The 13,711-nt window shown below is 41.6% G+C and overlaps 2 protein-coding genes across 4 annotated transcripts; one reads left to right on the plus strand and one right to left on the minus strand.

The window, feature by feature from the left end:
* Window positions 1-971: 971 nt before the first annotated feature.
* Window positions 972-6,605, minus strand: rab9b (RAB9B, member RAS oncogene family). The gene is made up of 2 exons (XM_050041553.1): window positions 6,504-6,605; window positions 972-4,195 (listed from the first exon to the last, which is right to left on the minus strand). The coding sequence occupies exon 2, from the start codon at window positions 4,135-4,137 to the stop codon at window positions 3,526-3,528; it is 612 nt and encodes a 203-aa protein (XP_049897510.1). The 5' UTR covers window positions 4,138-4,195; window positions 6,504-6,605; the 3' UTR covers window positions 972-3,525.
* Window positions 5,518-13,649, plus strand: fut11 (fucosyltransferase 11 (alpha (1,3) fucosyltransferase)). 3 transcript variants are annotated; one of them, XM_050041550.1, is made up of 5 exons: window positions 5,518-6,233; window positions 8,920-9,258; window positions 9,394-9,774; window positions 11,716-12,338; window positions 12,506-13,649. In XM_050041550.1, the coding sequence occupies exons 2-5, from the start codon at window positions 8,920-8,922 to the stop codon at window positions 12,654-12,656; spliced, it is 1,494 nt and encodes a 497-aa protein (XP_049897507.1). In that variant the 5' UTR covers window positions 5,518-6,233; the 3' UTR covers window positions 12,657-13,649. The 3 variants fall into 3 exon arrangements, with proteins under 3 accessions (XP_049897507.1, XP_049897508.1, XP_049897506.1); XM_050041551.1 differs by lacking the exon at window positions 5,518-6,233 and adding an exon at window positions 8,452-8,625 and having other exon boundaries at window positions 9,400-9,774; XM_050041549.1 differs by lacking the exon at window positions 5,518-6,233 and adding an exon at window positions 8,455-8,625.
* The last annotated feature ends 62 nt before the right edge of the window (window positions 13,650-13,711 follow it).

Below are 13,711 nucleotides of genomic sequence, written 5' to 3' on the forward strand. Positions count from 1 at the left end.
CCATCACAATTGAGCTGGTCGTCAAAATTGTGCCGTTTTGTGAAGTGATAGCATCAGTTCAGCTGATTTGCGTCATTATTTTTGTTTAAATTAAGCTATAGGCTGTTTTGTGTTCACATCTAAAGCACTATAACGTCTGCATTTGACAAATGTCTATAGAATCTATAATTTCTGTTTATTTCCGAAAGTCAGAGATTTAGTTTGAAAGGCAGACATGATGATTTTTTTTAATTTCACAGCATGCGGTGCATGCCTGATATCCTTTTTAATGAAGAGGAAATAAACAGTGTTCACTGTCTCTCGGGTTCTCACACATACTTGGCCATTCAATGACATTCAAGGTCTTGTGTGATGAAATTCAAACAAGGTGCGTTTTGAGATCAAAATTCAAGACCTGTGTTTTACTCATGATTTTGCCGAGAAACACGTGGTAATGCTTCATTTTAACTCTGCTGTTTATTAGTGCAAATATTGAGGCTTTTTCCTGAGTGTGAAATGACTTAGAGGTGCATAATTAATCTATGAGTTTGCCAGCTATGAAATTAATTGCCAATTTATTAATTAATCTAGTGTTTTAAATGTGAATATTTTCAGGGTTTTTTTTACTGCTCTGTGACAGTTAACTGAATTAACTTTAGGTTGTTGAGAAAACAAGACATTTGAGGATGTCCCCTTGGGCTTTGGGAAACACTGGTCAACATTTTTCACCATTTTCTGACATTTCATACACCACAACTAATGAATTAAATGAGAAACGGATCAACATATTAATCAACAATGAAAATAATTATTAGTTGCAGCCTTAAAATTTGCTGAAAGGTAGAAAGCTGAGGTATACTGATTAATTTGAGTGACCTATTTTAGTTTTAAAAAATAGTTTTTGTTTCCAAACTTTAAAGTCATTTTTAAAACCAACATCCTTTCATGGATTTTCAAGGCACAAGCGCACAAACAACAGACAAGATAGTGTCTCCATTTGGTATGTTGCATGTTTTATTCGTAGCCAAGCACTGGAGAGTATTCGCCGCTTTGCCAGCATGTTGGCACAACCAAGTCTTATCCTCCGTAGTGCAAAAAGGGAAGTCGGGGAAGTTGTCCATTAAAATCAACACATAATCAAGATGAACAGTCTGACTTTCACACAGCTTAAATCACACTCACGGGCTGAGCACTGAGGGTGAGACAGACGTTCAGTGTCATTTCGTACATTATTATAAAATGAATGCCCTTTGCAATTTACATAAGCCATTAATATGGACAGCCCAAAGAAATAAGTTTTTACATTCATAAATATTACAGGAACATTAAAAAAATACTGACATAAGACAGGGTTGCAGTGAAATAGGACGTGAGATAAACATATTGTAGGGTTTTGCTACCAGCTTATAAGTACCCACTGACTCTCAGGTAAGTTAGAATTCAGGTAAACACTGTGGTAGGCTACATTATCTGAACGGGATAAAACTGAAATGGTAAAGAGACAAAGTATTAACACTGACAAATGATAAGCTAACAGCCCTCATTTTTTGCTTTGAATTAATGTAGGCTACAAGCTTGATTTCATTAAAATGCCCCACCCAGTTCACAGTTAATAAAGTTCCTCTCGTACTGCTGTGAGTACTAGTACTCAACGCACCTTTACAGTAATCATATGTACACTCTGTTTATCATAAGCCTACATTAAAACCAAAGAGCCATGTAAGTAAATATGACTGTACCTGACTGGATTCGGCTCACTTTCACAGTGAAGCTCCTCACCATTAGTCTGCATACACACGGAAAAATGATGCAACGTACGACTTGAAAGGCAAATCTCAAGCTGAGAGAATACACAAGACCTTCAACATAACAGAAAAAGGTATGAAAACATGCAGTATAATAAGAACAACCGTGGTGACTTGATGAAAACATATGCAACATAAAATGCTATTCCAGCAGCAATCAAAAACAACACTGAGAGTGAATTCAGACCGTGTTAAACTAAGTTTGTAGCATTGCCCTCTCGTCGACAGCAGTAAAACCAAAGGAAGTCTGTATGTGAGAACATTAACATAAAAGTACCACCAAGCTGAAAACAAGTAAACGTTAAGTTGTCCGAAAACTCAGTCGCGTGTTTCACTCAATACTGTAAAAATGGACAGGAGAGGTGATGCACAATGCACGCAGCTATGGCCTTATCCTTGTGCTCAGGCTATTTGACATTCAGCTAGAATGACCAGACAGACAGCACAGGGTGAATGTGTCAGTAAAGCACAGGAGACTGTCAGAATAGGCAAAGCTTGAGGACAGGAATGTTACGCCCTGCCTCGCAATCAACACAACAGGCACACGGTTTACAAACATGCCGAAATTGTGAAAATTATTATTAATTCTGATAATTAGAACCTCTACACATCAGGAAACAGACGCAAATCAGCCCTTGATCGAAAAGAATATCACACAATGTCTGTTAAAAAAACGTCAGAGGATGGAAATGTGCTTCACAGAAAAATAAACAGCAGTTTATCAACAACAGCAGCAAAAGCGGTATTATTTTTCAACTTCGAGAAACTCTGAATCTTAGTAAACAGGCCCATGTGCATAAATCATGGGAAATAAAAAATGATCTGATAGTGACTAACTCCTACACCTGACACCTCCAGCTACACACTCGCAGTGGTAAAACACATAGCACTGAAATGAATAAGGGCACCACGATAGCTCATACCTGATGCTTACAGTCAGAGCTGCAAAATTAAAGCTTACAGTTCCCTTCCCGTTGAAGACAAACAAGGTCATCTTCCTTTTGAGTGCAGCAATCATTTAAGGTCCTCGTACCTCATATCACATTGGTCATTATACTGATGTTGGGAGTTCTCATGCATAAAATCTGCCTGGATTGGGAACACTGTCACTCACAGACATTGTCTGTGTCCGGAAAATACATTAGCTCCCCACTTCTGCTGAGAGATCTGATAACGAGAAAATGGGATGTTGTATTTCAAAGTCCCTCTCAAACCCAGGAAAGTCAGCTCGTGGACAGGCTGTTGATAAGTCACAAGACTGACTGGATGTTGCTGTGCCAAAGGTAGAGTGTGCTCTTCAAGGGAGGACTGGTGTATTCTCTCGTCGACTGTGGTAACTAACATTTTAATCACTTTAATTAAAATAAATGCTCTGAAAGCACTATCTGATGTGACTCCTGCATAGGCAGACAAAGCTGAAGCTGGATAAAAACGTTTTTGTGCAACACTACTGAAAGCAGACAGAGTACAAAGGATGAGTGTGCCTGTTACAGTGTGCCTGTTACAGTGTGCCTGTACCTTGGTTAGAGCAATAATTCAACAATCTAGACACCAGATGAATCCCTGACAGGGCACTCCTCAGAGCAGCTGTATCTTATCCAAACTATCTTTAGGGGGTACTGTACTCAGTACCTTGTACCTACAGTATGTGTACCATAAACAGTATCTCACTGGCTCTTAAACTGCAATAGGTGAGTTTCAGCCAGAGAGATTAAGACAAGGTGGATGTACACCTGACCGATCAGCAGCAAGACGCACGAGAGGTTTTGCGGTTGCCGTGGAGATCGATAGTACTACTCAGTAGCGCATGGTCAATCTGGTCCTCAGCAGCAAGAACCTCTCTGACAGCTGCCTCGAATGCAGCCGTGACATTAGTGTCATCCTTCGCGCTGGTCTCGAAGTAAGGGCAGCAGCCGTTCTCTTCACACCACGCCCGCGCTTCGTCCTCCCCAACCTCCCTCTGCTCCATGTCTACCTTATTGCCGAGCACCACAAAAGGGAACCGCTCAGGGTCTTTAACGTCTGAGTAATACATGAACTCCTTCTTCCAGCAGCCGAGGTTTTGAAAGCTCTGCAGGTCGTTCACAGCAAATGTGAGCAGGCAGCAGTCGGCGCCTCGGTAGAAAGGTGTGCGCAGGGATTTGAAGCGCTCCTGGCCTGCTGTGTCCCAGATCTGAAGGGTTACCAGACGCCCGTCCACCTCCAGGTCCCGGTTGAGGAACTCCACGCCAATGGTGTGGAAGGACTGGGAGTCGAAGCGGTCTGTGACATAGCGGTTCATTAGGGAGGACTTGCCCACTCCACCGTCCCCCAGCAGGATCACCTTCAGGAGCAGGCTTTTCCCGCTCATCATGTTTTCCTCCCACCCAGCAAGGCCCCCACACCAGGTGGAAGACCAGGGTCAATTTAACCTAGAAAGAGGAAGAAACACAAAGACAGATGGTACACAATCAAAGGGAGAAGCAAATCACTTTTGGCCAGTGTTGGGGAAACTAAATTAAAACTGTAGTTTCACAAACAACTTGTTACTTCACAATGAGAAGTACTTAAACTACATCTTGACTACTCTCAAAATATTTTAGCTTTTTAAAAGAAAAACTAGTCTGAAAAAGTAGTTAACTTCATTCAAACTACATCATGGGAAATGACCACAATCTTAGTCTGGGCTCTCATATCGTTACAGTACAACTGAACTGACACTGAGTAAAGTGTTGGTGTGTTTGATTTTGGGACGAGGGCAGGCCCTTTTTCACCTAGGCAGCCCAATGACGTTTTAAGGAGAGGAAAGGGAACAACTGTTGGGGTGAAATAAGGCATATGCCAGACAAAAATCATAGCACTCCACTGAAGACATCTTGGTTGCAAACTGGAGGTTATTTTAGTCCAGTTGCAAGTGACTGTCATCAAATTATAGCTGTGGCACTGTGCCTCATTGTATGCCAAAACAGCGCCAGAATACTATGAATATGTAGTTTTTACTACACAACATAAACTACATGACCCAAATTGGTTAGCTTCTGAAAAGCTACTAAGATTTAAATGTTTCCCATCCAACTACTGCAAAATGTATTTAAACTAGTAACTGAACTACATGTAGTTAACTAGTTACTAACACTGCTCTTGAGAAATAGGAAATGACACATACTGGATTCTCCGAAAACTTTTAAGGGGAAGGAACTATGCCTATTTTCAAAATTAATTCATTATTCCTATGATCTAAGACAGTCCAAAAGCATTAAAGAACATGAACATCTTTCTCCCAAATCCAAAAACTAGAGTGCTACAACTCAAGTTTGTGATGTCGTAAGGTATAAAGTCTGGAGCTGCTCCATAGACAGTGACTGGTGATAGATGTTATAGATCAGTGGTTCCCAACTGGCCCAGCCCCAGGGTTCAAATTTCACCTTAGTCATTAGTTCATTCAGCATCATATGTGCGTTTGGCTATGTTGTCGAGATGCTTTGTTGTCTCTCTCTCTATAGCAGGAAACAGCACTTCAAAATAAAAGCTCTGCACAAGAAATTCACTGCACTTAAAAATAAATTGTGATTTTTACAAACTCAACACATTTCAGAGTCACCTGCAGTCCATTCAGACATGTGGACCCACTTTTAGACCACAACGCTCTAGTTGGGAACCACTGTTACAGATGACACAGAGTACTCAGGGGAATTGAGACATTTTCTGTTTCAGATCTGAGAACACTAGAATAGCATGACGCTCATTTTGGTTTGAAATAGAAAACAAACAGTCTGTGGCTCCCATGCATTGTCGGTGGAGAAGGTCCAGACTTTATACCCATCACAAGTTTGAGACTGACTTCTCTGGTTTCTGGCTTTGAGAGAGAGTAGCTCATGATCACAAATATTGATTAAACTTTCCTTGGCCATGGAAACAACATATTCTGAACAAGCAACCAGACTGTGGGCTTGACTTAGTTGATGATTCAGTGTAGATAACTAGGGGAGAAGACTGCTGTACCAGCAATTTGTATTCAACCTCAAGTGAACCTTACTGACAACAAATGAAAGAGAGATGTGTAATGGTTGACTAGTGTCAGGGACACAATGACAGGGGTGAAGGACCGAGAGGTCTGCCAAAGGTCTTAGGTTGAAGCTGGGTTGGATGACCACAGCCTTGTTTACTGCACAATACTAACATGTACTGTACTTGCCAGCCATAGCACAGGACACGAGCCTTATCCTGCCGAACTAAACACAGTACTCTTATAACATATGTAGGAGTCTTAGGCCACAGCAAGAGGGGCGAGTCAGGATCATGAGCTGACACCGGAGACGACCACTGCACCTGCGCAGACCACAAACATGAACCAGCTTGTTGTCAACAGTGACTGGAGGCTACAACTCTGATGAAACTGTCTGGTCGATGGTCTCTGCGAAACTGTGCACCAGGTGTTTCCGAGCAGAAGTGAAGTAGGAACCGAAACAGGTAACAGACCTTTAAAACCACGAGGCAACAAACAATAACACAGTCATCCTGTGCAGCGGCTTACAAGCTTAGCAGCCTCCCAGCCAACTAACAAGCTAGCCGGCTAGTGTAGCGGCTTGTTGACATCCTACCAGGCTAACCGTTAGCCTCCGCGCGCAGGCGACTCAAACTGTTTATAAAAGCAAACAAACAACACATGTTGCAGCGAGGTCACGTGCCTGTAATTTAATGCATCTAATGTAAATATAACAAACATGTATTTTCACTCACCCTGCTCCTAATAGCTGATATTGCGTGCTCTGCCCTCCTCCCCTACATCTGACTGAGATTGAGTGTCGTGACGTGCGCGCGCCCATGTAGCGGCTGCACGTGCACACCGGTCAGACAAACAGAGGTCCTAAAGCCTGTGAGGTTCACTGTCCATAACAAAGTCTCACTGTGTCATCATGGTATACAAGTGATTCTGAGGTACTTTATACTTCTGTTGTGTCAACGGGAAATATTACACCTTTTAGTCCTTTACATACATTTAAGTGACAGCTGTTAAACCTGTAGTTTCTTTGCAGATAAAGATTTCATGTACAAAACATCCCTTGAATTTATAAATGATGTATTGTTAGATTAAACGAACAGTACATAAAGTAGATCAGTTCTACTTAAACGTTGATGCAGTTGTATGAACAATCCAGTGATATCATACATCATATAAGGTATAACACACACAGAGGCTCACAGTGTTGGGGAAGCTATGAGAGCATAGCTTTGCAAGCAACAAGCGCTACTTAAAAAATGCTACTTTAAAAAATGCTTCTCAGTTGAGCTTACTGGGGGGAAAGGTGCTATACTCTCTTACCACACTTCATGTCAAAGGGAATTATTGTACTTTTTACTCCATTACAGACATTTAACTGACAGCTAGCAGACCTACACTTACTTTGCAGCATTGCAGCAAGCAGGAATATTCAAGTAACTTCTATATAGCATGCATCAACTTCTCTAAACATTTGTTTAAAAATAGCCATAATCAATACTTATGACTTCTTGTGGCAAAACGGGGTTCAATTACGGTAAAGAAGCAATGGCAAAATAAAAATAATTCCTTTTTTAGGGCCCCAAATTGTTTGTAGTTACCACCTGTGTTTAAAGCATATATTGATCAACTGTCTCTTTTAGAGATTTGAAAAAAACAAAGGCACAAGTATTAGTAGTATTTAGTAGTTAGTATTCCACCTGTAATACAACATTTTTTAGTTTTTATTTTAAGCAACATAGCAGAATAGCTATCATTCATTTGAAAAGCAATACCATTTGTATTATTTGGTTGAAACATGATCAGAATAAGGTTTATTACCAAGTAAATTTTCACAAACAAGGATTTTGCTTTGGTCTTTGATGCATGCATTAAACATACAATACACTTATTAAGAGGAAATAAACCTAAAGGCAAAGAACAGAAATATAGAATAGAGACATTACAATAAAGATATTAAAAAGATACTTTAGAAATTCATTAAAACCACAAATATATACAGTAGAGCTGGTTTAAAATGAGAACGCTGTACAGTTTTGTGCAGAATGTGCAAAGTATTTATCACTATATAGCAAATTTGTGCAATGAACAGAGATAATAGTCAAAGCAGTGAGTTAATGGAGTTAATATAAAAAGCAAATGTAGGAATGAGATGGATAATGTTTTTGTAAGAGGCTTTATTTATTTACTTCTGCTGATATGACTTGAATAGCAGTTAGTGTAGAGACAGTTGATGACGTTGGTGTTTTACTAGGTAGACAGGTTACTCTCCTTTATATTCTATTCTGTATCCTATATTGGATGTCGTATGTGATTTGTAATATGGGCTTTATGAATAAAACTGAATTGAAGTGAATATATTCCAATGCCTTTTTGGTTGATATGTGGGGACACTGTAAACAACCAGAAAAATGTGAGGGTATACTCTGTATACCTGCGTATACCCTCCACTACATCAATTAGTATACTGTTACTGTTTTGAATTGGTATAGGAGACAATATTTCAATTATTTTTTCTGTATGAAATATTTGTCATCATGTGATTACACTCAGTTTTTGCAGTATTTTGCGACAAAATAAATACTGTTGCAGTGGTCACAGACGTCTAATGGCGCAGTATACCCTCCGGAGCTGTAGGTGGCGGTGTGCAGCCTGTGTTAGTGTGAGACTCAGAGAAGAAGAACAGCAGAACCGTAGAAGAAGAATCCAGCTGTTTTTATTCCCTCTGCGCTGTCCTGTTGGCTGTGTGTTAACAGACTGCATCACCGCTCATTTAAAACAACTAAACGAAGAATAGCTGAGTAATTTTGCTTCGAAGAATCGAGATAAACGCCTCTTCATGTGTTTGCTGCAGTGGTGAAGGTAGGAAACTGTAAATGTGTCGGTGTAAGTGCATGCTCACAAACCACTGACACGTAACGGTATGACTGAAATGTTAGAGGTAATTGCTAATGTTTGTTCAGCAAAGTTAGCTGTGAGGAGAAGTTACTGCATCTACAACACTCTCACTTGGGTTATTAGGTCCAGAACAGGGTTAGGAGCCAGACACTAGACAGATAAGAAAGTGCACTGATTTGTCCCTTTGAATGGTGACCTACTTGTATCCGAGTTTTGCAAGTCTCTGAAATGTCTTTCCTGTTCTACTCAACCTTGCAGATGGCGGGTAGGGGCAGGCTGGTGCCCTGTGCGTGTCTGGGGCTGTTTGGTGTCCTGTGCTGGGTCTGGGTCTCCTTTGCCTCCTTTCCAGATGACCAACTTCCCCTGGAGGCCCTGGATGCAGTGGACCGAGGAGCCTTTCTGCCCCAGAGTGCTCTGTCAGAGATGGAGTTTGCCTCCATCAGTTCATACAGAGGACCTGGCAACAGAGACCGCCGCAGCAACAAGGAGCTGCCCATCCTCCTCTGGTGGAGCGCAGGACTGTTCCCACATTTCCCCGGTGACACCGAGCGCATCGACTGTGCCACATCCTCCTGCCTGGTCACAAGCAATCGCAAGGTACCAGAGATATGTAACCTCATAAAGCCTTTTAGTGACACTCTTGGCTTAGGCAGAGGGAAGACACATGCACACATTAATAATAATCATCACCTGAAGTTGTTCTGCCAGTAATCTTGAGTTTGATCTTGAAAGGTGCAGCTGTACAAGCGGACAGCATCCATCATCTTTTATGGAACAGACTTTCGGGCATATGAGGCTCCGCTCCCTCGTCTCCGCCACCAGACCTGGGCACTGTTCCATGAAGAGTCACCCATGAATAACTACGTCCTCTCCCATGGACCGGGAATCAGGCTGTTCAACTACACAGCCACGTTTCGCAGGGAGTCAGACTATCCCCTAACCCTGCAGTGGCTGCCCTCTCTGGATTACTTGCTGAGGCCTGTGGGCGTGTCCCTGGAGGAGAAGAACCGGCTCAGGAGAGAGGGCCTGGCTCCTGTGCTGTACATGCAGTCTCACTGTGATGTACCGTCAGACAGAAACAGATATGTCCAGGAGCTCATGAAGTACATTCAGGTACAGTACAGAGATTTTCTTTTTTTGGGCCATGATTACAGAGATGCATCCAGTTTACTACCTGCAGCCTGTCTCACCAGCTGTGTGTAAGTTCAAACTTGGCCTAGTTATAATGTAAATTATTACTACGTTGTGATTTATGCATTACTTAAAATAAAAGCAGTGTCACCACGGAGATAAGTTACAGCATAACTTTAAGTAACAACTAAATAGATACACATGCCCCCAGGGTAGAAGCTGGAATCTGATTTTTTTTCTTAATAAGTTAATCAAACTGACTATTTGATTATCAAATTAGTTGGCACTTGAAGTTGAACATTGAATAGTTGACAACTCATCAGTTAATGGATTAATCGATTAAATGTTGCAGCTGACGATGGAACTCTATCTTTGATCCTTGATTGGCTGCTTGCCTTAGTTATGATGTCACATCCAAACTAGTAAGGTTATGTTGCAGGTAGTAAAATAGTAGTTATTATGCCTCTCGTGTCAACTTAACACTCTAACTAAGAAGAGAACTTACACATAGCTGGTGCAACCCGGTGTGGTTTAAAAAGACTCCGATATACAAGTCATGTGCATAGTGAGCTGCAATTTTCCAGTTATTGCAACTGAGGAAGAATCATAGTTCTACAATCCACTTACTGTAGCAGTGCTGTATATAGAATAAACTGAAGATGTTGGTAGGCACATCTCCTAGTTTTGAGGATATTCCTTTTATGCCTCTGAGGCGTTATGTTCTCGGGTTGTCCGTCCGTCCATACGTTCAACCATCCCATTCTTGTTAACACGATATCTTAAGGATGTCTTGAGGGAATTTCTTCCAATTTGGCACAAACATCCACATGGACTCAAGGATGAACTGATTAGAAACTGGTGGTCAAAGGTCACTGCGACCTCACAAACATATTTCTGGGCATAAAGTCAAGAATTTGTACACTAATTATGACAAAGTTTCACACAAATGTCAAACCAGATAAAATGATGAAGTGATGACATTTATGTCCAAAAGGTCAAACGTCATCTTCACTGTGACATCATGTTTTGCAAAAAAAAACACTTCTCTGGCCATTATTCAGGTGAGGCTTTTGGTCAGATACCAAATTTGTGACACTGATCTTGGGTGTCCATCTCGAAACTGTGCTGGTTGTGCAGATCTTCTGTGCTGCCGGGGTGAAGATGTGTGTGATTTGATTTGATTTGATTTTTATTTGTCTCAAACAAGCACAAGCATAAAAACAGGCAGTGTATGTAATAGGAAAAAAATGGTACACTGTGATAATGTGATAATGTCTTCTGTCATGGCTACATATGAGTCTGGACAGACATGAATGTTAGCTGTAAGTGTGACTCGACTTGTTTGCGGAGGCATACAACTGCAAGGTGGTAATTCTAGTTTTCATTTTCAAAAGAAGGAATAGTACTAAGAGTAATGTGTTGATGTGTTATTCATTTCTCTCCCGTCCTTTGACATTTGTTCTCCTTTTTAAATTTGCCTCGACTCCTTTTCTGAACAAGTAACAGAATGCTTTCCTGCAGGGTTTTGAATAGTTGTCAGTCGTCTCCTCCATTTTAAACCCCACTATATCCATTCTTTATGATAAACATCATTTGACTCTCATGCACAGAAATTCTGTGGCTTGGAGTCCTCCTCATTTCCACTTGCACATACTTGTACACACAGGTCATTAGGTCAAAGTCATTCATCTTTAGGCATGCAACAGCAGTATCACCTCTGTAAATGTTTTGTAAATCTAGCCCACAGTGTGATGTTTGTGAATCCCCATTGGGAAATGAAATGTGAGAGTTCAATTAGAAATGTCTAATCACGGTTTTATGAAAAATGTAGACCATTAAACGTGTGCCAGAGTCACATTAATAATCCTCCAAATGTTTCCTGAGTAAGGCCCCATCTCTCTCTCATTATTTTCCTCTCTGTAGGTGGACTCTTACGGGAAATGCTTGAACAACAAACCTCTACCTGAACATCTGGAGGACACATCCACAGCCACCGGAGAAGAGGCCAACTTTATGAATTTTGTTGCCCGCTACAAGTTTCACCTGGCACTGGAGAATGGCCTGTGTCCAGATTACATGACAGAGAAGCTGTGGCGGCCTCTCCATCAGGGCTGCGTGCCCGTCTATCGAGGCTCCTCTGTGGTCGCAGACTGGATGCCCAACGACCACTCTGTAATCATCATAGATAACTTCCCCTCACCGAAAGCTCTCGGCGAGTTCCTCAAACGCCTCGATGAGAACGATGATGAATATGCAAAATATTTAGAGTTCAAGAACCCCACGCACATCACTAACGCTCGTTTGCTGGCGGCCCTGGAGACGCGCGAGTGGGGGGTTAATGACATGAGTAAACCCAACTACCTGAATGGATTTGAATGTTACGTGTGTGACCGGGAGAATGCACGACTGGCAGCAGAACGTGCACACAGGAAAGCCCCTGCAAAGAACCCCCCTCCTCAGCCTAGAATGGCCAACAACTCTCACATGGGGTGCCCCCTGCCCAGCCCGGGGTACGGAGATGTCCAAGACGTACCGGCAGATGATGGGTGAGTTTGTCTTAAATTATTCACAGCGCCAGGTGTGAAATCCTTTTACTTCCTGTACTTTAATGTGAAGAACAACGTCCCCAAGGGGCGAGACACGAGTCTATTTTAACAGTCTAATTAAAATAGCCCCTGTGATGAGCCTAATCTGTTTGTATATCTGTCCGCAGATGGTTACAAATATGGCCTCAGGATTACTGGCAGAGCCTGGACCAAGCAGAGGGGCTGGAGTCTCTGATAAGACATAACGAGTCAGACCCTTCACTGCTGTGGAAGCACATCCAAAACATTGCTGTGAGCAGAGCCAGAGGAAAACACTGACACAGGCCTTGAAACAAACAGAGGATGGAGCACGTCCAGGATTACAGAGGTGTCCCACATTATGCATCCCCTCTGTTTAAACGAGGGAATGAAGCAGAAATTAGTAATATTTTTTGCACCTGAGCCAAACCTCCTTTTACCCTTATGAGCAGTATAGTTATCCTATAACAGAGTTTGATATTGTATTCAGCTGACATGATACTTTTGTCCTTTATCCCAGGTTCACTAATGGGAAAATAATGTTTTAGAGTGCTATATGCTAATATTTTCAAGTCGCTTTATTACTCTAACCGAGGTGCCATCATTGCCCTTACTCCGCCTTGCATTGTTAACATTAACTGCGTGCGGTGCAGTTGTTCCACCGAGGCACATTCTCATGGGAGGCAGCTTTTCATTGGACTGGGCCAGAGCCAAAGACTTGTCCTCTGCACCAAGAGAGCTCTGCCTAACTGTGTGTGAAGACCATCAAGGCACTAGCCAATGATCTGCATTAGCTCCTTTACAGTCGCTCAGCAGGTAGCCGATGGTTATTAGCTGAAGTCACATTTATGTACACAGCTATTTTTAAGTGACTATGCAAGGAAAATGTTATTTCACTGAGGAGCAGGAGGAAGGCAAATGTTAAGTTAAGTACAACTCCCCTGTGGGAAATCACTACTGTATTTGCAAGGTAGTCCTCAGGAACGGCTCATCTAATGAATCTCTGTGGCAGATACTTCACCCTAACTGTTGTCTGTTACATGATGCTAAGATCATGGTTACGTGCAATAATTTTTTTAATCATGCTTTTCTTAAACAAGTAACCGCTCGAGACTCCATGACAGTATTGTGTGTCTACTTGTGCACATTCTTTGCATCTCATATTTATACCAGGATTATCTAGATCATTTTATTTTTTTAACAAAGCATCATACATGTGAACACACTATTTTGTAACAAGAAGAGCAAAAAGAAGTTAACATTTTGTAATAAAGTCATTTTCCTGTTAAAGTATTGTTGCGAAATTATATAATATTGTACCCCACTTGCCAGTATTAGTCTGCTCACAGTCGTAT

Source organism: Epinephelus moara, chromosome 4 (assembly GCF_006386435.1).
Source record: "Epinephelus moara isolate mb chromosome 4, YSFRI_EMoa_1.0, whole genome shotgun sequence".
In the NCBI taxonomy this organism is placed as follows: domain Eukaryota; kingdom Metazoa; phylum Chordata; class Actinopteri; order Perciformes; family Serranidae; genus Epinephelus; species Epinephelus moara.

Excerpts from the sequence above, each read along its gene's own strand:
- rab9b (XM_050041553.1), bottom strand. The coding sequence starts at position 4,137 with ATGATGAGCGGGAAAAGCCTGCTCCTGAAGGTGATCCTGCTGGGGGAC.
- fut11 (XM_050041550.1), top strand. The coding sequence starts at position 8,920 with ATGGCGGGTAGGGGCAGGCTGGTGCCCTGTGCGTGTCTGGGGCTGTTT. Across the intron at positions 9,259-9,393 it reads TGGTCACAAGCAATCGCAAG|GTGCAGCTGTACAAGCGGAC; the intron begins GTACCAGAGATA and ends TGATCTTGAAAG. Across the intron at positions 9,775-11,715 it reads AGCTCATGAAGTACATTCAG|GTGGACTCTTACGGGAAATG; the intron begins GTACAGTACAGA and ends TCCTCTCTGTAG.